General features: G+C 45.0%; 1 protein-coding gene and 1 pseudogene across 1 annotated transcript; both read right to left on the minus strand.

Moving 5' to 3' along the window:
• Positions 1–246: 246 nt before the first annotated feature.
• LOC116892584 (paraneoplastic antigen-like protein 8C) lies at positions 247–1,105 on the minus strand. Its single transcript, XM_032894365.1, has one exon. It carries the CDS (start codon positions 876–878, stop codon positions 270–272), a length of 609 nt encoding a protein of 202 aa, XP_032750256.1. The 5' UTR covers positions 879–1,105; the 3' UTR covers positions 247–269.
• Positions 1,106–3,642: 2,537 nt separating this feature from the next.
• On the minus strand, positions 3,643–6,531 carry LOC116893401 (annotated as a pseudogene).
• Between the last annotated feature and the right edge of the window lie 16,910 nt (positions 6,532–23,441).

A 23,441-nucleotide genomic window follows, 5' to 3' on the forward strand; every position in this document is an offset into this window, starting at 1 on the left:
TCAGCGATCGAGCACTTGTGTAGCACGCTCAAGGCCCTATCTCAGTCCTCGGACTGAGCAAAACAAACAGGCTTTCCTCACATGTGCCACGCTCAAGCGATAATCTTTCCGGCTCAAAAACCACCCACCCACTGGTCCAACACCTCCTACCCACAGTCACTCGGTCCGAAAATGCTCTGTACCTTCCCACAGTCACCCCAACCCACTCAGGTCACTCCCACCCTCCCTTAGCACACCCCTCCCCCCAATACACACTCATCCAACTTAACTTACAGCTTCCTATCAGAAGCCTGCTGTCGGCGCCGAGTTTTCTTGTTTTTCTTCTTGCCCTTCTTTCCTTCTTCAGGCTTGCCTTCCTTCTCTGGGTCCTCCAGAGAGATCACACCGACCCCCTTGAGGATGGCCCCCTTGTCTGCTTTCTCCCCTGGTGGAGACAGGCAGCACTTCCTGGGAGGTAGCTCTCCGAGTGTGGTGGGACACAGCTCCTGCCTGAGGATGCGGGCCACATCCTCTACGGTCCTGCCCTCTCTCCGCAGGAACAAATTGAGTTTGGTGAGGAATTCGATGTCCTGCCATTTGGGCATGTAGACCACTCTCCACATACCACCCTTGCCTTTGATCTCCCTGGGGACCACATCGTAATTGAGGTCTTCTGTCAGTTTAATGATAGCTGCCCTGGATCTGTCCTCCTCCAGAAAGGCCTTCCCAGCCACTTCAAACTTGCCCAGCGGTTTGAGAGGGACCCGTATGATGTCTTCAAATTCTTGGTGGCTACAGTCCTCCGGGATCCCCAGGATCATCAAGGACTTGTAACTGTCTACCTCCAAGGCCTTGCAACCATGTTCTAACAATGCGATGTCCTGAACTCCAAATACCATCTTGCCCAACTCCTTGAGGCAGCTGTACGCGCGCTGCTGCGCTGTGGAGCTGCCTCGAGAACCCACAGAAGGATCCAGGATGCCGAGATCTCTTTCCAAGGGCGACGAGAAAACAAGGCCTCACGGGTGAGACGACTGATAGACACAATTGGTCCAATTCAGTTAAGGGGACCACCCGCAGCCGTCTGCAGCCTGCCCTCTGCTCCCTGCGAGCTCACTCTTGCTAGACTCACGTCAGCCACGGAATTGGAGTTGGGTGGCCTTGTCTCCCAGGTCTTAGGCAAGGCTGCTCCAAGGAGAGTTTGAAGATGCAGACTCCCCCCCTGCGCACTGCCGGTGGCCTTGGCAATCTCTGTGGACCCGAGGCCGCTGGTCTTCCTACCTGCTGCTGCCAACCTCGTGAGTGTCAGGGTGGAGACTGGGGAGGTGGAGTAGGTCGCCTCTTACTGCTGGCTCAGAGGTCGCCCTGTGCCCTGTGACAGAGTTAAAGACCAGGATGTGACAGTAGCGGCTGCACTTGCTCCGGCAATGACGTCATAGCGTCCCCGTGCGCTGAAGCCCTGTGGTCACCATGGCAACCGCCAGAGCATCACCTCCGCCATTGGCAGATCCTGCTGCTTTGAAATCAGAGACCAAGGCATCGAGGCGTTATTGGAAGTGAAGGGTCAGGACCTCATACCTTTCTCATTTGAGAAAGGAGAGGATTCCAGGCAGAGCATGGGCAGGGGCGCAAAGAAGATATAAAGTAAGCCTGAGATATCGAGTGGATTCAGAAAGTTAGATGTCAGTACAGTCAAAGAACAAGAACAAAACCGATTAGAACACAGAAGCCAGCTTGAAGGGTACCCACAAGCCAATTCAGAGAATTTAAGCATCACTACAAGTTTTTCTTTCTTTCTTTCTTTCTTTCTTTCTTTCTTTCTTTCTTTCTTCCTCCCCTGATATCTCGTCTCCCAGGCAAGTCTTGAATTTGCTATATAACCAGAACTTTGGACTTCTGATCCTCCTGCCTCCGCTTCTCAAGATCCAGGGCTACCACATGCCTGCACCAAAGTGGCTGGTCTATTGTAGCTCTAGGGATGGAAACTAGGTCCCTAGCATGCCAGGCAAGCGTCTACCAACTGAGAAACACTCCTGCCTGAGCATTAATGTTAAAGTCAACAGAGTGTAACAGACAGCAACAAACATGGATACTTCCTGAATAAAATAACAGGTGGGGTCATGTAACTATAAACAGGTGCAAAGTTATTTTTAAAAATCTTTTTTGAATTTTTTTATATATATTATGTCTGATATAGTCTGTTTGCCACATGCATGCCTGGTGCCGTGGAGATCAGATGAGGACGTTGGATCCCCTGGAACTAGAATTACAGTTGTGAGCCGACCCTCATGAAAACTTCTAACTGAACTCAGATCCTGGGAGAAATCAGGAGGTGGAGCTGGAGAGATGGCTCAGTGGTTTAGAGCACTGACTACTCTTCCAGAGGACCTGGGTTTGGTTCAGAGCACCCACACGGTAGCTCTTAAGTACCTGTAGCCAAGGGTGGTGCCAAACACCTTTATCCTAGCACTCAGGAAGAAAGAAGGTTGATCTTTGTGAGTTCAAAGTCAGCCCAGTTTACATAGCCAGATCCACAAAGCAAGTTCCAGTCTAGCAAAGGATGCATAGTGAGATTGGTACTAAATAAACAAATATTAAAAACCTAACTGCTGGGGCTGGGGATTTAGCTCAGTGGTAGAGAGCTTGCCTAGCAAGCGCAAGGCCCTGGGTTTGGTCCCCAGCTCCAAAAAAAAAAAACCTAACTGCTTGTGCTGGGCGGTGATGGCAAGTGCCTTTAATCCCAGCACTTGGGAGGCAAGTGCAGGTGGATCTCTGTGAGTTCGAGGCCAGCCTGGTCTACAAAGAAAGTCCTGGGATAGCAAAGGCTGTTACACAGAGAAATCCTGTCTGGGGGAAAAACCCAATAATAATAATAATAATAATAATAATAATAATAATAATAATAATAATTAAATTAATTAATAAACCTAACTACTTGTAACTCCAGTTTCAGAGATCTGATGCCTTCCCTGGTCTCTTTAGGTACCCACATAGGTAGATACACATACATACCTACTCACTCAAGTAAAAATAAGTATTAAAATATTTCAAAAGTAATTGTACTGAATATAAACCAACTGTTTATGCAACATGGGAAGCCTAGTGTGCATCTAGTCCTGTGAACACACTACCCTTCTCAAGTTCAAAGACACAGGGCTGGGGGCGGGGCTCAGTGGTAGAGCATTTGCTTAATACCCTTCAAGCCCTGGCTTCCATACAAGAGTCACACAAAAAAAGAGTATGGGAAAGGGCTGAAAAGACAGGTCAGTGGTTAAGAGCTCCGACTGCTCTTCCGGAGGTCCTGAGTTTAAATCCCAGCAACCACATGGTGGCTCACAACCATCTGTAATGAGATCTGATGCCCTCTTCTGGTGTGTCTGAGGACAGCTACAGTGTACTTATATATAATAAATAAAATAAAAATCTTTTTAAAAAGCACTTCTTCTTTCCTGCAGAGGACCCAGATTCCGTTCCCAGCACCCAGATGGCACCTCACAACCACCTGTAACTCACATCAATCCCGATACATAAATCCCTTTTTAAATAAAGTAAAAAAAAATAAAAGCACGTGTACTTAAAAGGATCGCCTTCGAGCTTTATTTTTAGATGTATGCCTGTGTGTGCCACACATGTGCAGGCACACAGGAGGCCAGAAGAAAGATGTCAGATCCCCAGAAGCTGCAGCTGCAGGCGGTTGTGAGCTGACTGATATGAATCCGGGGGACTGAACTTGGGTCCTGGGAAGGAGCAAGGATCGTTCTTAGTTGGTGAGCCATCTCCCCAGCCCCACCCAGCTTCATTTCCATGTCTCCATGTATAGCATTGTAACAAAGAGATAGGTTCTCATTCAAAAAAAAAATTAAACTTAAAAACGCTGACCCGTAATATTTACTATAGGTTTTTGGAGTCCTTGACGCTTGACTGCATGTCCCTGGTTTTTGTTTTTTTTGGTTTTTTTTTTTTTTTTTTTTTTTTTTTGGCACATTCCAAACTGAGGAGCCAGCAACAGAATGGTCCATTTATTTGACAGACCGATGCTTACTGAGAAGTTACCTTTCACTGGGCTGAGGGTGCCGTGCTGAGCATACATGAGCATCCAGATGGGACAAACTATGCATTTAGTAGCCCAGTCTCGTGGTTATGACAGACTTGCTCTGTCTGTTTATAGGGCGGGGAGACGAGAGTGTTTGGCCCTGGTGTGGAGTGAATATAACACTGGTCGGGCTCAGCGAGCCTGGAAAACATTTTGCTGTCCTTTATAGGGACAGGAAGTGGGGGGGGGCGGTGACTGGGCGGGGCTTCAATTCAGTAACCCTGGAGAAGCTAGCGCGCAGTGGTTTATTGTTCTTTCTAGTGGTTCTTTCTAGTCGGTGTCTTTCCAGGTATACAATCCTCTCGCCTCTAGTCCTCACAGTCATGGCTCCTCCTTGCTAATTCTTTTGCTGTTCTTTCTCAGATCTAACTATGAACCATGCTTCTTGAATCTTTTAGCACATGATCTAAGGCTGAGGTCTCTGTCCCTCCTGGAAATATGCAGCCTACTGTACTCTAGACCACAATTATAATGACGCTATGTTGGTCTATATTACTATAACAACGTATCTGAGACTGTATGCCTATGGAGGAAAGAGGTTTTGTTGTTGTTCGAGACAGAGACTCATTGTATAGCCTAAGTTAGCCTGAAACTTGGGATCCGATTGCCTTAGCCTACTGAATTCTGGGACTGAGGTAGATAACACAATATTTGTCAGGAAAGGTTTGGGGGGTTTTTGTTTGTTTGTTTTTGGGTTTTTTTGTTTTTGAGGTGGTCGAACAAGTCAGTGGACTCTTTATTGCTTCTGGGGCGTGGGGCTCTGGAGTTCTTGGTGGGGGGGGTTCGTTTCCTCTTCACCACAGGCTTCTGACTTCGAAAGATGGCACTGGCCCTGCGGATGGCCGCCATAGTCAGATCAGGGTGGTACCTGTTCTTTCAGATCATGTGCCTGACGCTGCAGAGGGTAGTCCGAGCATTCTTGTTGATGGTGGTCCTCACGTAGGAAGCGGCAGGTTTTCGCTGACAGGATCTTCATTTCATAACCACCACCACCCCTTTGCCATCAGCTGCAGGCTCCACTCCTACGGTCTTGCAGCGAATTAGCTCGTTGTAGCGAAAGGAGTTTCCGGCCTTCAGATTACTGGGCTCCGTGCTGTATGTACCTCTGCGTATTCCTCTTGAACAAGAAACTGGAGCAGTTCTGAACGACCATCCATTGCAGATGCGTGGACCTGGCGGCACTCCTCTCCCTGTGGCGGCTGGAGACAAAAAGTTGTTTTGGTTTTTTTTCAGTTTTTATTTTTTGTTTTTTGTTGACTTGTGGTTTGACTCACTTGGAGAGCCCCTGCCTAGAATCCCCCGGTGAGGGGCTGGGGGTGTGGCTCAGTGGTCAAACTCTTTGAGTATATGTAAGACCCTAGGTTCCATCCTCAAAAACGCAAAAGAAAAAAAAGTGAGAAGGGGCCTGGAGAGATGGCTCAGCTTTCTGCTCCCCCAAAGAACCTAAATATAGTTCCCAACTCACACATCAGATGGCTGACTACCATTTACAACTCCAGCTCCAGGCGGTCCAATGTCCTCTTCTGCTTCCAAGAACCATGCACATGCACACACACACACTACAGGGTGGGGAGGGGGGTTGGGAAGAGACAGAAAGACTGGCAGACCTTAAAAGAGAAACAACTACTAATGAAGACCGGAGGGAGTAGGGAAAAGAGGAAAGAAAAAGGAATGGAGAAGGGAAAAAATACTATATATATATATACACACACACATACACATACACACACACACATATATATATATATATATATTTTTTTTTTTCAGGACAGAGTCTCTTTGTGGCCCTGTCTGTCCTGGAACACTCTATGTAGAGCAGGCTGGCCTCGAACTCAGAGATCTGCCCGCTTCTGCCTTCTGAGTGCTGGGATTTAAAGACTCGTGCTAGTACCACCCAGAAAAAAAAATCTTGCATGGCAACACACGCCCTTAATCACAGCACTTGGGAGGCAGAGGCAGGGCTCTCTGTGAATCTGAGACCAGTCTGCTCTACACATAAGGTTCTCCCTGACTTCATGGATTGCCGGCTGATATGGTCTATGAGTGCAAAGGGAGCGGAGACGATGAATGGGAAGTCCAGAACCCCTGTGAATATGTATGGTGAATGACCACACTGGGACCAGCTGTAAGACAGCAGATCAACTTTACCCTGGGAATTCAAGGCTTGTGAAGTTTTGGGGACTGAAGGTAGGAACATCCAGGAAGGGCAAAGGTCATCGGCTGAGGGCTGAGGGCACTGAGATGCCACACTGGAGTGGGGGAACCTTTCAGGAATCTCAGGCACTGTCTGAACAGGGGCTATCAGGAGAAAGGAAATTGATCCTGTAATCCATCTAAGGCTACATGACATTCCTCAGGTGGAGTTGTGTGTGTGTGTGTGTGTGTGTGTGTGTGTACTTCAAATTCCTCAGATAAGGTCAGAGAAGAAAAAATCCACACCAGTGAGGGGAGTCCTCCATGTTGTAACGAGCACAGAGGCTTTCAGGTCATGGTGAACTTCAACCTTAATTAGCGAGGTTTTCCCACATACATGGTGGGTCTTGGGACAGCCAAGGCTATCTAGAGAGACCCTGCCTCAAGCAAAACAGAATCTTGTAAGGTCAGAGTTCAACAGCGAGCATGTGGCTCGGTGCTCCTTGCCCCGTGAGGTCATGCAGCACTAGTCTTTTAAAAACGTACATTTTCCCTCAAGGTCTGCTTTTTGACTTGAGTGCCAATGAATTAGCACGGGTACTTGAAATAGGGAGGAGGAAGCTAGGGGATGAAGAATCCCATCGGGGGAAGGGGTCATAAAATTAAATGGAGGGAGACATATGAACTCCTGTTTCAGAGGCCTGAAAGGAAGCAGGTTTGAAGTCAGAAGTCATTGGCACGTGATAGGTACTTTACAACCTGCCATTGGATGAGGTCTTGGAGGGAGAGGGTGTGGCAGAAGTGTGGAAATGGCCCAGGCCCACAGGACTGAGGCCCTGACCTGTCAGATGGAGGTGAAAGAATCAAGACAGATGGGGGAAATCATTTTTTAATATTTATTATATTTATATGAGTACACTGTCACTGTCCTCAGACACACCAGAAGAGGGCATCAGATCCCATTACCGATGGTTATGAGCCACCATGTGGTTGCTGGGAATTGAACTCAGGACCTCTGGAAGAGCAGTCAGCGCTCTTAACTGCTAAACCGTCTCTCCAGTTCAAGAAGAATCTTAAGCTTGTTTGAAAAGCAGAGTCAGGGCTTGGGAAATGACTTGTTGGTTAAAGGGAGTACCCTGCCAGCATGCCTAAGACCCACATAAATCTGGATAGATGTGGTGATCGGCCTGGAATTCTGGCCTTGGAAGGCGGAGACAGAGGATCAGTGGAGCAAGCTGATCACAGAAACTATCGGTCAGCTCTAGGTTTGATTGAGAGGCACTGACTCAATGAATGCTTTAGCAGAGTATCCTTCACCTGTGTCTGCGTCAGCAAAACATTCCTTCTTGAGTCTGCCTCAGCCAAACATCCTTTCACCTGTGTCTGCTTCGTCGAAATGTTGTTTCACCTGGCTGTTTTATCGAAATCTGACACAACTGACTTTCCAAAGAACCCTCAAGTTTACACTTCAGATATCCACTAAGATCACACAGCTGATAAGGTCAAGATGGCCGTCGGACTGCAGAGTCGCAGACTCTCCACGTGGACGGTTTGTCCCTCCACTTCTCTGAACTCCTTTCTCGACAAGCCGAACTTCAGATAAACCCTTAGCGTTGGTACTGACAGAGGCGTGTGTAGCTACAGAGAGAGGAGAGACTCAGAAGCCTGAAGCTTGGTAGAAGAAAAAAGTATTTGAGGCTTGAGGTCTGAGGCTCCCGAGACTCCAAGATACTAGGTGGTTTCTCAGCACAGGGCAGAGAACGGCTTTTGTGAGGGAAGAAGGCACAGAGGCTGCAGCACTGAGTTTGGGCTGAACCCCTTCGTGCTCCTGGTGGATCTCTCATGCGCAAGCGCACATGAGTGCACCCGCCCAGGAGCTATCTTTGGGTCCAAAAATGAAACACACACACACATTAGCTTATTTCTAAATTGCCTTGGCTAACTCAATGACTGAGCATTCCAAAACCTTCCTCTGCTAGCCCAGGCCCAATCAAGGAAGTGACCAGTGGCTACTTACCAAAATCTCACATGGTTGTTTGGCTCTATCTCCTGCTGTTCCTGTGTCCCGTCCTTCTTCCCCAAGTCATGGTGATTCTCCCTCTCCTCTCCCTGAGTCCTAGCCCGCGCAACTCTAAGGGTTTTGTCTCATCTCCCTTTGCCCTGCCATTGGCCGCAGGCATCTTTACCGATGGATCAAAAAACAAATGGGGACAAGGACCTTCAGCTTTTGGACATGCAGATTCCCAATTGAATCAAGCATTAGAAGCAATCTCCAACAACAGGCTGACAGCTCTGGCTCTTCCCCGGACTCAGCTGCAGCAAATAAAAAGGTATGCAGGCCCCTCATTGTCTCAGGAGCCCCACAGTCTGAAGCTGAGTGACTGACAAGACCCTTCCCAGCAGGCACTTGGTGATGATCAAACCGGGCCTCTAGGTGTTGATCAAATGTAGGTTGGGTGGAGGAAAGCAGCACCTACAAGTGTTTTCAGACTAGGATCTGAAGGAAACTAGTTACTCACAAGGAACTGCACCTAGATCCCCCCTCAGTGAGGAGCAGCCTTCCAAAGCCCCTGGGCCTCTGAAGCTGCTGAGAGCCAGGTTTCTTCGGAGCAGGCAAGGTTGTCCAGGGGGTCTCTGCAGACTGGATGAAGCTAAGGGTCTGGCAAGGAAAGATGGTTCTGTCCCCCACCCCCCACACCAACAATGTAACCACAAACATCCCTGGAAAGACTTCAGACAAGAGAGTTGGGCTTAGGGTAAGCCTGTGGGAATGGGAATCTGTCAGAGAGAGAAAGAGAGAGAGAGAGAGAGAGAGAGAGAGAGAGAGAGAGAGAGAGAGAGAGAGAGAGAGAGAAGAAGAAGGAGGAGGAGGGGGTAGGGGGAGGAGAGGAGGAGGAGGGGGGGGAGGAAGAGGAGGGAGAGAGAGAGGGGGGGGAGAGAGAGAGGGAGGGGGGGGGGGGGAGGGGAGGGGGAGGAGGGGGGAAGGAGAGGAGAGGGGAAAGGGGGGGGGAAGGGAGGGGAGAGTAGGGGAGAGAGGAGAGGGGGGGAGGGAGGGGAGGGGAGGGGAGGGGAGGGAGGGAGGAGAGGAGAGAGAGAGGAGAGGAGAGGAAGCAGGACTATGAGGAGAGAGGAAGCTGTGGCCCAGTTGGTAGAGGGCTTGCATAGCATGTAGGAAGTCCTAAGTTCCATCCGCCTCTGCATTAATTTTGTGTGATGGTGCACATCTGTAACCCCAGCCCTCGGGAAGGAGAGGCAGGAACATCAAGAGTTCAAGGTCATCTACAGAGTCTAAGGGAGTTTGAGGCCAGCCCCAGCTGGAGACTCATTTCAAAATGAAGAGGAAGAGGAAGAGCATGAAGGGAAGAACGGAGGGAAATGAGGAAGAGAAGATGGGAGGCAGCAGTATTGGCAAGGAGAGATGATCCTGTATTTCCATCCATTAGTAGTCACACATGCACAAGCATGCGCAGACACAGATACATAGGAAGAAAGAGAAGGGGGAGGGGAGGGAAAAGAAGGAGAGGGGAGGTAGGGATCTGTAGTGGTTGTAATAAGAATGACCCCCATAGGGTTGGGGATTTAGCACAGTGGTAGAGTGCTTGCCTAGCGAGCGCAAGGCCCTGGGTTCGGTCCCCAGCTCTGAAAAAAACAAACAAACAAACAAACAAACAAACAAAGAATGACCCCCATAGGCTCATACATTTGAATGCTTGGTCCCCAGTCAGTGGAACTGTTTGGGAAGGATTAGGAGATGTGGCCTTGTTGGAGGAGGTGTGTCACTGTGAGTGAGCTTTGGGGTTTCAAAAACCATGTCATTCCTAGTTCGCGCGCGCGCGCATTCTCTCTCTCTCTCTCTCTCTCTCTCTCTCTCTCTCTCTCTCTCTCTCTCTCTCTGCCTTGTGCTTGCAGATCAGATGTATGCTCCCAGCTACTTCTCCAGCATCATGGCTGCCTACCTGTTGCCGTGTCCCACTACCAAGATGGTCAAGACCTAAGCCTCTGAAATTGTAAGCTCCCCAAATAAATGCTTTCTCCTCCTCCTTCTTCTTTCTTCTTCTTCTTCTTCTTCTTCTTCTTCTTCTTCTTCTTCTTCTTCTTCTTCTACTACTACTACTACTACTACTACTACTACTTCTATTTCTTCTGCTTTTGTTTTTATTTTTGGAGACAAGGTTTCTCTGTGTAGCCTAGGCTATCCTAGAACTCACTCTGTAGACCAGGCTGGCCTTGAACTCAGAGATCTGCCTGCCTCTGCCTTCCGAGTGCTGAGATTAAAGGCGTTTGTTCTCCACCTCTGCTCAGCAAATACTTTCTTCTTTAAGTTGCCATGGTCACAGAAGTAGAGAGATAACTAAGACACGATGAGACCCAGAGAAGGAACAGTGTCCATGCCAACAAGAGTAATAAGAGTAATATAAGAAGGAGTGATAAGCACTTGGGATTCCAGCACTTGGAGAGGCAAAGAAACAGATACGTGAACTGTAAGGGAAGGGGCCAGCATCCCCTGCAGATTCTAGACTAGAAACATCCTTAACTATCAGAGTATAACCCTATGTCCTTTCAGCACAACAAGCTTTTGGTAATTTGTTACAGCAATGGACGGGTGACCAGCAAAGATTTGGCCCAGGAAATTTAACCCTAAATTAATTTCTCAACCTGTAAGTTGGGAGGGATCATGGTGTACTGAAAAACTGATGCAGAGTTGCATCTAGAAGGCTGACCATGGTGAGAGGTACACAGTGGGTACTTGATAAACATAAGCTGTAGTCACTTTCAAAATGGAGATAAATCATATGTGCAAGCCAATAAACATTACACACCTGCTATGCTCTAGGCAGTATTGCGAGTGCCACAGATGCAGCATGAAAAAGACGGTATCTGTGAATGTAGAGCCCCTGCCTACAATCCCCAGTGAGGGGCTGGGGGCGTGACTCAGTGGTAGAGCATTTACCTAGCTTTCAGACGAGCCTGAGTTCTAGCCCTACCACCATACATATAAAAAAGAACTCTACCTAATACTTCATTATGTTATGTAAACCATTAGTATTCACATATGCACAAGCATGCATAGGCACGCAGATACATGAAAACAAGCATGTTTATACTTATGTATCTATACTCTCTCTATATATATATGTACACATAAGTGCAGACATATACTTATATATGCATGCATTGTATACACATGAACAGAGAGAGAGGCATGGTAGTATATACATAAACATTCTTTCTCTTTTGGAAGGAAAATGAGGGCCATTGTGGTCGCTTGAATTTGTGGGTAGGTGGGGGACAAGCAGAGGGGGCACCCTGCAATTTTAGTTCTGTACTGTTCAAATGTCTAACACCCCATGTTTCTTATTTTAAAATATCTACATGTGCTATTTTGGCAATGAGCTTATGGGTCCCTTCTTGTGTTCCTCTTTATATAGCTTCTTTTAAAACAAAGACCAAACTGCACAACCTAAAAATAAAAACGTGTTAGAAGCCAAGACCACATTATATGTCACGGCCACAGCGAATCTTCCTTTCGCTTTTTCCCCTCCTCTTTCTTCAAGTCTGACCTAAAACAGTTCTTTCATGTGATTTGTTCTTGGGGATCTGTCATCAAATAAATCACGGGGCCTGGCCGGGCCCCACCCCCACCCTTCTGCCGGAGCCCCTGCCTGTGCAGCTGCCGTGTGGTGGATGTTTCTCCCCATCCAAGAATGGGCCAGGGATCTGCCAAGGGTGTGCTCACCCTCGATGATGTAAGACCCCTAAAACAGCATGACATTGTGCAATGGGCGTGAACAGTTTGCTGTTCTAGAAGAGTTGGAAGTACCCTGACCAGGATGGTTTCCTTTGTAAATAGAAGAAGATTTTGTACTTCTCAGAAATACATGTTTTTTATTTTAATTCCCAGCCACACCACTCTGAGTTCTTCAGGATCTGTGGGAGCAAGCAGAGAGTCAACACTTGTCTGAACGCTGGGGCAAGGGAGGAATTTACTTAACTTATAGAAGGCCCTGAAATTTAAAATTTTAAATTATAATATTTAATTTAATTTATTTAGTTTAATTATTTATCTACCATTTATTGATTTATTTATCTACCATTTATCTATTTTTATTATTTATTTTTAAATTATTTCATTTAATACATTTAAGTTTTTAATTTAAAATTACATTTTTCATATTGAAGACAGGGTCTCCAGGCTGGAGAAATGACTGTGCGGTTAAGAGTACATGGGCTACTCTAGCAAAAGACCTGGGTTCAATTCCCAGAACCCACGCTGCGCTCACAACCATCTGTGCTGAGATCTGCCCCCTAGCATAGCTGGGGCCATTTTGATCCACACCCCCCAGCCATTTCATATTACCGCTGTGATATGCCTGCTAGTCATTTTCACAGAAAAATAACACGACTTAGATCTAGGTCATGCTGACCACATACCATGTTACGTTCTGTGTTATGAAGTTTGTTAATCTTAAGAAATCCCACAACTATAACTTTCACTTAAACCCATCAAATTATAGGTCAATATGATCTGTTATGTGTAAAATGGCTTGAGACAGGGCTGACCACTGGGCGGCACTTCCAGCACCTGCGTATGAGCTCGTCGTGGTTTTGCGGTTTTAGCCTTTATAAACTGGTCCTGAGAAATGTTCAGGGTCGTAGCTTTCAGCTACGAAAGTCTGAGTCATGTCCCTGATCGATCAGTCTTAGGGTACGTGTTCAATAAACTATCTCTGTCTGACTGAGATTGGTGTCCGCTTGGTTTGTGAGAGACCAATCCTGAACCATAATTTGTAACTCCAATCCCAGCAGATTCAATGTTCTCTTCTGGCCTCTAGAGGGGCCGGGTATGCCCAACATATTATTATTGATCTGGCTCTTTGGGCTTCAGGTGTGCTTCCCTGCTCTCTCTCCGGACCTCTTCCTCGTGGCTCCATATCCTCCAGGCTCCCCACTGATCTCTGCTTCAGATTCCATGCCAGGGAACCAAAGCCCCGCCTATCTCTCTTCTGCCCAGCAACAGGCTGTCGGCATCTTTATTGACTAATCAGGGATAACTTGGAGGGCGAGGTTACATAGCATCATTTGGGCTAGAGAGGATTTCCTCATCCCTGGAGGCAGCCAGACTTTGGGGCCAGTATTTAGCACTACAGTGCATATCAACAGAGCAAATCTCAACACACAGATCCACTGGTGGGAGGAGGGAACCAATACCTTATCCTCTGATCTCTGATCACACAGTGGCACACAAATGCTTGATCTCTCTCTCTCTCTCTCTCTCTCTCTCTCTCTCTCTCTCTCTCTCCTCTCTCTCTCTCACACACACACAAACACACACACACACACTAACAACAACAACCACGACGACAACGACGATGATGATGATGATGAGATGATGATGATGATGATGATGATGGTGGTGGTGATGATAAAGAAGTTAGGGCTTTAAAAAGCCCAATGCTACGGCAACTATGCACACCGGAGGCTCAGCCTAGATGGGAAAGTCACAGGTAGCCTCCAGCAAGTGCCACCATGGTCATGTGACCCCACTCATTCACTCATCTTTGATTAAACTATTATTCAGAGACCAAAGCTTGTCCGCGGCCACCAGGTTGGAGGTTGACTTTCACAGGAATGAAGCACAAGAGGCATGTGCTTTGCGGAAACAGTCCAGAGGGTTTTGGGTGGTCACCGTACCCACAGTGGATGAACTTTTCAAAGTAACCAGCTCCCCAGGCAAAGATACACCTTCCAAAATACAGACGCTTCATAGGGAGAGCAAATATTTGCTCAAATGTGCTGGGAAACATGTCTGAGAACTACAGAAAAATAGAAAAATCTGGCTAACTTTTTTTTTTTTTTTTTTTCGAGCTGGGTATTGAGGGAATGTGCCTACCACTGTTCCATAAATCTTTTAAGTTTTTAAAATTACATTTACTTATGCATTCATTCATTTATTTGTGTGTGCAAGTGTATAAAGGGTTGTCAAGCACTCATTCAGAGGTCAGAGGACAACTTTCAGGAGTCAGTCTCTGTTTCCACCATGCTGGGTCCTGGGAATTGAACTCAGGTCATCAATCTTGGCCACAAACACCTTTACCCACTGAACCCTCTTGCCTGGTATTACTTTTTAACTTCTTTTTGTTGTGATTCCCTAACCTTATGATAAGGCATTTAACATGAAGTATCATGTCATCTGATGCAAACTTGAATAAATGTTACCTACATGTGTGAATGGCCCCAGTAGAAGAGCCCTAACTTTTTTTTTTTTAAGTATATTGTTTGGGGTTGACCAGATGGCTCAGGAGGTAGACCAGGCTGAGCTAGAACTCATAGAGATCCTCCTTCCTCTGTCTCCTCAGTGCTAGACTAAAGGCATGTACCACTATGCCCAGCAGGCCGGTTTTTATGATTATTGTTGTTGTTGTTTCAGTTTATTTTAACTACTTCATTTTATTTGTATGGGTGTTCGTTGTTGTAAAAATATAAAAAATAAAAAAAGTATGGTTGTCTTAACGTCACCTGCCATGGCTTCTCACCCTCTCACTCCTCTCTCCTTTCCATTTCAGTCTCCTCCTCTTCCTTCAAACTCTTCTCCCACCCATCCTTCCTTCTCATCCAATGACAAGCCTCCTTCTATCCTGTTCCTGCCCTTACCTGTATTTTATAATTTAAGTGGGGAGAAGGTTCAGGTGAAATCCCCTGAGTCCTGAGTACTAGGCGACTGTCCTTGGGGCAGTGGAATTAGCATCAAAATACAGATAACTCCAGGGCAAACCACAACAGGTATTTTGCCAGAAGAAGTGTTAAACTGTAGCTGCAGGCATGGATGCTGGAATTGAACCCAAGTTCTCTGCAAAAGCAGTCAGCGCTCTTCATGGCTGGACCATCTCTCCAGCCCAGGGGAGTCCATCCCCTATAATGAGGCTCCCGCTTGTTTAACAAGCTGTATGTTGATGGGCTGTACTCAGTTTTGCTTTCTTGCTGCTGTTCATTTTGTATTTTAAGCCGGGCCTACAGAGTGAGACCCTGTCTCTAAATAAACAAACAAATAAACTCATTCTGTGGCACTTTGGGCTTGCTTCCTCTTTTTCTCAAGTCCCCCTCCCTGCCCCGTGGCTACACGCCACTATGTGACTAGCCTCCAATGCTGGCGATGTTGCCACTGTCTGCTGAGGGCAGGTGTAAGAGCTCCAGCTTGCCTGCTCTAGGGTGTTTTTCTTTTATACGTTGATAAATTGTCCTGGAGCCTCCATCTAAATTCATCCTTAATTTTTTCTGTTAATGAGACTAATTAATAGAATGAGACTAAATAATGCAGCATCGGTTCATAACCCACTTTAATATTTACCAGTGGCCCCACCACTCAAGAAAACGAGCCCCTCTCCCCTGCAAACATTAAGGGCCAATATCCCCTCAGCTAGGAGTGGGCCTCATGAGCCCCCTCCCGTGCCTCTTTCCCTTCTGGTCCCTTCAGATTTCTCCCCCTCTGTTCTTCCCTGTGGAACAGAAGAAGCCTCGGTTAAGTCCCCACAGAGTCGGGGTTGGGATTTAGCTCAGTGGTAGAGCGCTTGCCCAGCAAGCGTTGATCCCCATCCCGAAAAAAAAAAAAAAAAAAAAAAAAAAAAAAAAAAAAGTCCACACAGAGTCTTGAGAAAGTAATGGTAGGAGAAGTTTTGCTTCAGACTTAATCTGGAACATTCTGTAAGTGCTCATGCTTCTCACGGAAGATCAAAAGCAGAAGAGAAACGTCCCGAACTCTCCCGGAGCATGGAAATGGTCAATAATTGCTGGCGCTGGTTACACATTTGCCATTGTTCTAGAACATTCCCATAGTATCAGCAGGGCACCCCCTCACTTCCCTACTACTGTGCTTCACTCGCACCTGATTAGAGCTGTGGACCCTGCGGGTCCCTGGCTTTTCATGCTTTACCAGAACAGATAATGGTCCCGAGCTAGAGTGTTCAAAACTGACCTTTGAAGGCAAAACCATTCCTAACTGAATGAAACTAATGTTAATTTTAAAACGCAAATAATGCTCCAAGTGGGTGATGGGAAATGACTTCTTGAGAGATGTGCAGCAGAATCCATTCAAGGCACAAGAGGGAGGTGTGGCTCTCACATACAACATAGGTGTGGGGCCCTGTGACTTTTTCATTTGTGTATGTGTGTGTGTGTGTGTGTGTTTTAATTGATTTATTCACTTTACATCCTGATCGCAGCTTGCACCCCCTTTGTGTGTGCCATTAATATGGGGATGTTTTTAATTTTTATTCATGCATATGAGTATTTTTTTCTGCGTGTGTGTCCCTGTACCACATGAACGCAGTGCCTTTGGAGACCAGAAGAAGGTGTCAGATGCCCTGAAACTAGAGTTACAGATGATTTTAAGCCACAATGTGGGGGCTGGGAACCCAGTCCAGGACCTCTGGAAGAATAACCAGTGCTCTTAACTGTTGAGTCATCTTTCCAGCCCCAGGTGACTTTTTTTTTTTTTTTTTAGATTTGTTTATTTATTTTATGAGGGCATCAGATCTCATTACAGATGGTTGGGAGCCACCATATGGTTGCTGGGATTCCAACTCAGAACCTCTGGAAGAGCAGTCAGTGCTCTTAACCGCTGAGCCATCTCTCCAGCCCCCCAGGTGACTTTTTTTTTTTTTTTGGTTCTTTTTTTGGAGCTGGGGACCCAGGTGACTTTTTAAAAAAGATTTGTTTATTTACTTTATATAAGTACACTGCAGCTGTCTTCAGACACACCAGGAGAGGGCATCAGATCCCATTACAGATGGTTGTGAGCCACCATGTGGTTGCTGGGAATTGAACTCAGGGCCTCTGGAAGAGCAGAGCTCTTAACCACTGAGGTAGCTCTCTAGTACCCCTGCCCCCCACCCCAGGGGTGAGATTTTTAAAAGACAAATGACAGCTGGGCTGTGTTGTTGTAAATAAATAAAAAAAAAATAAATACAAAAAGGTAAAAGTAAAAACCGGGTGGATGTTTTCCCTCAGGGTGTTTTTACCCTGCTAGGGTTCCTACACCTCAGTGCCCCAGATATTTGCTGGATATCTTGGCATAAACTCAGCCCAGCCACACTTTTTTATATTGAGACTCTTACATAAGAGAACACACAACTCAATAATGTTAAGGCAATCCAGCGTCTAGATTTGGCAGATCCACCCTACACTGTCCTAATCCCAGTTCCCAAATCACTCATCCCTTGCACCTTTTATTTACCAAGTCTCCAGCTTCTTCTCCCCCCCTGGTTCCTCTAACTCTTCTCAGTTCCCCATCGTATCTGTAACTCACTCCTTCTTCCTCCTGGCTTCCTTCTTTTCCCCCTCACTCCCTCAACTGTCCATCCTCACCCCCTCCTGCTCAGGTTCCACTCCTCAACTGTCTCCAACTGTCCTCTCTCAACCTAACCTCTGAATCTAATCCCCCTCTCACTCCCAACTCCTCCCTCTGCCCAAATCTCACGCTCTTGCCTTTATTTAACAAATTCAGAGAAAACTCCAAGGCAAACCACAACATTTCCCCCTTTTTGTCCAGTTAAAAAACCTTTTCCCTGGGTTGGGGATTTAGCTCAGTGGTAGAGCGCTTGCCTAGGAAGCGCAAGGCCCTGGGTTCGGTCCCCAGCTAAAAAAAAAAAAAAAAAAAGAACCAAAAAAAAAAAAAAAAAACCTTTTCCCTATACATAGGTGAACTAAGCATCATTATTACCATTCTGCAGTTTACAAAACCAACAATATGCTGATCACCCAGTCCATCAATTCTGTTCATTAACCATGTTATCTATATTATATCTTGGCAAGGCAAACCACAACATTTCCCCTTTTTTGTCCAGTTAAAAAACCTTTTCCCTATACATAGGTGAACTAAGTATTATTATTACCATTCTGCAATTTATAAAACCAACAATACGCTGATCACCCAGTCCATCAATTTTGTTCACCAACCATGTCATCTATACTAAAAACTATACTTGACTATATCCTGGTTCTAGATCCTATGCCACCCTAAAACCACTCTAACAGATTTATCATCTTTCTCAATACTAAACCATTTGGGTTGTCTATGAGACTACTAGTCTCCAACCACATCAGAAATCCAAGAATGATTAATATTACCTGAAAATATAGGAAGCACAAAACATGGCTTCCAAGCTTAGCCAATTTTATTAAGACTGCTGATCACCTGGACAGTCCCCTTATTCCTTAATATGCCGGAGCATCAGTCTTCAGCCTTCTGGCCCAGGATCATCTGACAGACCTTAGCAATGCAGATTTTGAAGGGCTGATCACCCTGCCTCGGCAGAGATTATCAGTCGACTATTCTGCATAATTTGTCCCTTTCTGGACAGTGTCTTGTCTGTAGATGAATTGAAGCAATTTGCTCAGTGGCTGTGTTACCACGATTTGAGCAACTCCATTGATGCTCAAGTTCTTCTTCGAGTCTAAGGGGTCCTGTCAGGGGCAGACAAGTCTCTAGTCAAATGATCTAGATGAAGAAATGTCCATAAACAGGTTATTCTTTGGACTTCTGATGCCCTTGAAGATTTCCTATCTACATAGGCGTTTCTGAACTGTTAAGCATAGAATACCGTTGGCCCTCTCTAATCGAAGTATTTACAAAACCCATCTAAACTGACTTAGAACCATAGCCTTGCCATCTGACCCTTAGCTGGTACTGGTTAATCAACTAAAAATAATGTATAACAGCAGTTATAGGACTGGGTCTAAGACTTGTATTCTTAGATGCATAGTGGAGGCACAATGCCCATGTTAAAGTAGCAATATTAATCTCAATTATAAATCAACAAGAAAGTATACCATTGAAAACCTCACATTTGTGTAAAATGCATTCTATACCAATGAAAAGATTACAGCTTCAACTTTGTATCAATTACAAACATTTCTATCAATGTAAAATATAGCTGTAAAATTTTGTTTAAGAGTAAGTTTGCCAATCTATCTGTTTGTCTATTTCTCTAACTTCTATGTATTACTATATCTAAGAAGGATACAAAAAAGGAAAGGAAAAGTAGCAATCCCTGAGTTTACATTCTCTAGTTTCCCCTGCCCGAAGCTACATTTGTATTGTTTCCCTTAAAAGAAAACTTATCCACAGTTCTTAAAATAAACAGAACCATCCACCCCAACATAAGGAACTGGGACGACGATCTTCCTTGTCTGCTTCCAGCTGGATTGGGGCGAAGAATTCCCTTCTGGGGCCCAAGGGGTATTAGGAAAAATTGGCTTTGTCGAAGTAGAGCTAGCGGGATTTGCCTGCCAGTCATTCTGTGCTGAGAAAGTTCATCACTTAGCTGACATCTTGACTATGACAGTCTGAAGGGCTGAATAAGTAAGATGGCCATTCTGGGAAAGTTCTGAAAGCAGGCCTTTAAATGAAGCATCTTCAGTGTAATTAAGGGAGAATCAAACACGAAGTTGGACTGGAAGGTCCCGGAATCTCAGCATCCCAGAGTGTGGATCATTTCAGAGCTATCTTTCTCTTCCTTCATCCTGCAGCACACAAAACTTTACAAGCATTATATAGTTCTATAAGCACATTCACATGGAGTAAGCAGGGTGCACAGTTTAGTAAATAAAGATCAAGAAAAAAAAAATGACTACCTTTTTTCAGGTTAGGTTAATCATATAATCAAACCGTAACATAATTTTGTAATACATACGTATTACAAGTTATGAGAAATTTGCACTCAAAATATCACTGGCTGTTTATAGACATTTCAGTCTCAGCCAGTTCATACACGGAGACCTAAACAACCTCATATATACATTACCTATTTGTTGATCGTCTTAGTCTCCCTTTTCTTCTGTGTTGCCAAGGACTTCAGGAGGTCTCCCCCTGTCGTTTCTGATTTTTATCAGCTTGGAAGGAACCCACATCTTTTCTTCTCCTGTAGAAACATAGTCATAACCCCTTCCCCAGCGTAACACATTTCCCATTTTCCATTCTGACGTCATAATATCCTTAATATAAACAGGCTGGTTTAGTTCAGTAGTCTTTTCCACAATCCAATGTCTTTCAGCAGCTGTGCTGTTTTGTCCATCAGCATTTAAAAAATTTAAGGTTAATAAAGCACTATGTATCCTATCTCTGGGAGTTTTTGTTGACCCCTTTTGCCTGTTAAGCATCTCCTTTAGACTTCGATTAGATCTCTCCACAATCGCTTGTCCTGTAGGATTGTGTGGTATACCTGTAACATGTTTTATATTATAATAGTCAAAGAAGCGCTTAATCTTGTTAGAGATATATGCTGGACCATTGTCCGTTTTAATTTGTATGGGTATTCCCATTATAGCCATAACTTCTAACAAATGTGTAATTACAGAATCGGCCTTTTCTGACGTTAAGGCAGTTGCCCATTGAAATCCTGAATATGTATCTATAGTATGATGTATGTATTTCAGCTTACCAAACTCTGTAAAATGGAGAACATCCATTTGCCAAATTTCATTTCTTTGGGTACCCTTAGGGTTAGTTCCTGTAGGCAATGGAGTTTGATTATATAACGAGCAAGTAGGACATTGCCTCACAATCTCCTTGGCTTGTTGCCAAGTGATAGAAAATTCTTTCTTGCCTTTAGTGGTCTGATTACTTCCCTGCATTTGGTATTTGCATTTTCAAAGGCTAAAGACTCAATTATCGCCTTTCTTGCCGCTGAATCTGATACACTCCTTTCCACAGCTGAGGTAAGCCTTTGTAAAAAGTCAGGGAAGGTTTCTTTAGGACCTTGTATGACTTGAGTGAATGTTTCAAGTCTTTTCCCTGATTCTGCGACTTTGTCCCAGGCCTTTAAGGCTGACAATCGACACCATGACAGAGTTTCTTCATCATATATAGCCTGCACTTCTACTTCAGCAAAGCGGCCTTCACCAAGCAGTTGATCTGTGGAAATCTCTCTGCCCCTAGCTCTATTTTGTCTTGCTATCTCCCTCACTTCTTCTCTCCACCATGAAATCCATTGTAAATTTTCAGCAGGCTCTAGAATTGCTCTTACCATATCTTTCCAGTCTTGGGGGATTACTCTATTTTTAATAGCCCAAGAAATTAAGATTTGTTTTACAAATGGTGAATGCATTCCAAAATTAGTTACACTTTCCTTAAATTTCCTTAATTCTAACACATCCATGGGTTGCCATTCAAATTCTTCATAACCCTGTGGATGATCATCGTTTGGAGGCCTTTGTTGCACACTAACTGGATAGACTAAAGTTTGTTTCCTAATAACCTTAGGTTGGCTTTCCTTAATTTTATCTTCTGTCTCTACCTGAGTTTTTTCTTTAGTTGTAATTTTAAATTCCTCTCTTAAAGTCTGTACCCATGCTTCATATTTCTCTTTCTGTCTTTCCCCGTTTTTTGAGTTCCTGAATTCTCTGTTCAAGGTTTTGCTTCCACACTTTGAATTTTTCTTTATATCATACTTCTAATAATTTGTTATCCATTATCTTTTGATTGATTAATTTAAAAAAGTTATTCTCTAAGTCTTGCTTCCAAACCTCATTACTTTCTCTCTGCTGTTCAGTATGATCTGTGAGCTGTTGTATGTTCTGTTCTAACATCCTTTCTAGTTCCTGTCTACCACTTTCAATTTCATCTTTCTGTCTCTTATTCTGATCTATAATTTTCTGTGTCTTTAATTCTAGTGTTCCTTCTAGGCTATATTGCCAAGATTTAATTTTCTCTTTCTGTTGTTCATGTTGTTCCATAATTACCTGTATCTTCTGTTCTAAGGCTAGAAATTTGCTATTTAGGGCCCTGTCTCTTGAGAAGATATAGTAAATCAGAAGAATGAATATTGCAATACTGGTAAATGATAAAGTGTCTTCCTCAAAATTCACAACTGTCAGACCATTCAAAATATCATTCCATAAGGCCCAAAAGATATTCATTGTGTTTCTCATCTTTAAGTATCAAAAATTTATATATCTCTCTTACATCAAAGTAATACCTGATCTGAAGCCCCTTGTACCTTTTTCTCCCTCTGCTTCAGAATATGTGCAGTCCTCTCGATTCTTCGTAGACCCTTCAGACCCAGTCAATTCCCAATCCACTAGTACTCCTGCCTGGATCTCTATCAGAGGTCTATTCTGGGGTTGAGAGGGAAGTAAACTTTTATCTCAGGTTAGTTGAGTTCTAACGGATTAGTTGGGCGCCATATGTTGTTGTAAATAAAAGAGCATACAACTCGATAATGTTAAAGCAATCCAGCGTCTAGATTTGGCAGATCCACCCTACACTGTCCTAATCCCAGTTCCCAAATCACTCATCCCTTGCACCTTTTATTTACCAAGTCTCCAGCTTCTTCTCCCCCCCTGGTTCCTCTAACTCTTCTCAGTTCCCCATCGTATCTGTAACTGACTCCTTCTTCCTCCTGGCTTCCTTCTCCTCCGCTCACTCTTTTAAACTGTCTCATCCTCCCCCCCTCCTGCTCAGGTTCCACTCGCCCAACTGTCAACAACTGTCCTCTCTCAACCTAACCTCTGAATCCAATCCCCCTCTCACTTCCAACTTCTCCCTCTGCGCAAATCTCACGCTCTTGCCTTTATTTAACAAATTCAGAGAAAACTCCAAGGCAAACCACAACATTTCCCCCTTTTTGTCCAGTTAAAAAACCTTTTCCCTATACATAGGTGAACTAAGCATCATTATTACCATTCTGCAGTTTACAAAACCAACAATATGCTGATCACCCAGTCCATCAATTCTGTTCATTAACCATGTTATCTATATTATATCTTGGCAAGGCAAACCACAACAGGGCTGTGGTGGCAAAACCTTTAATCCCAGCATTGGGGAGGCAGAGGCAGGTGGATCTCTGTAAGTTCAAGGCCAGCCTGGTCTACAGAGTGAGTTCTAGGATAGCCAGGGCCACACAGAGAAACCCCTGTCTTGAAAAAAAAACCTAAAAAAAAAAAAAAAAAAAAAAAAAAAAAGTTTCAAGCTAGTCCTAGTGGTGCAGGTATGAAATTCCAGCCCCTCTGGAAACTGAGGGAGGACACTCACAAGTTTGAGACCAGCTTGGGCCACTCAGTGACCAGGGTGTAGAGCTCAGAGGTGAAGCACCTGCCCAGGATCCCAGAGTGAAGGAAGGGCTGGGGAAGGAGCTCAGCGGCAGCATCTGCCTAGTATCTCAGAAATACCTGAAATACACGAACACAAGTGTGGGGTGATCCCGGCACTCAGGGGGCTGAGGCAGAAGGATCCCACATCCAG

Source organism: Rattus rattus, chromosome 2, assembly GCF_011064425.1.
Source record: "Rattus rattus isolate New Zealand chromosome 2, Rrattus_CSIRO_v1, whole genome shotgun sequence".
Lineage (NCBI taxonomy): Eukaryota > Metazoa > Chordata > Mammalia > Rodentia > Muridae > Rattus > Rattus rattus.

Bases quoted from the DNA above. Each gene is read 5' to 3' on its own strand.
- LOC116892584 (XM_032894365.1), bottom strand. From the start codon at position 878: ATGGTATTTGGAGTTCAGGACATCGCATTGTTAGAACATGGTTGCAAG.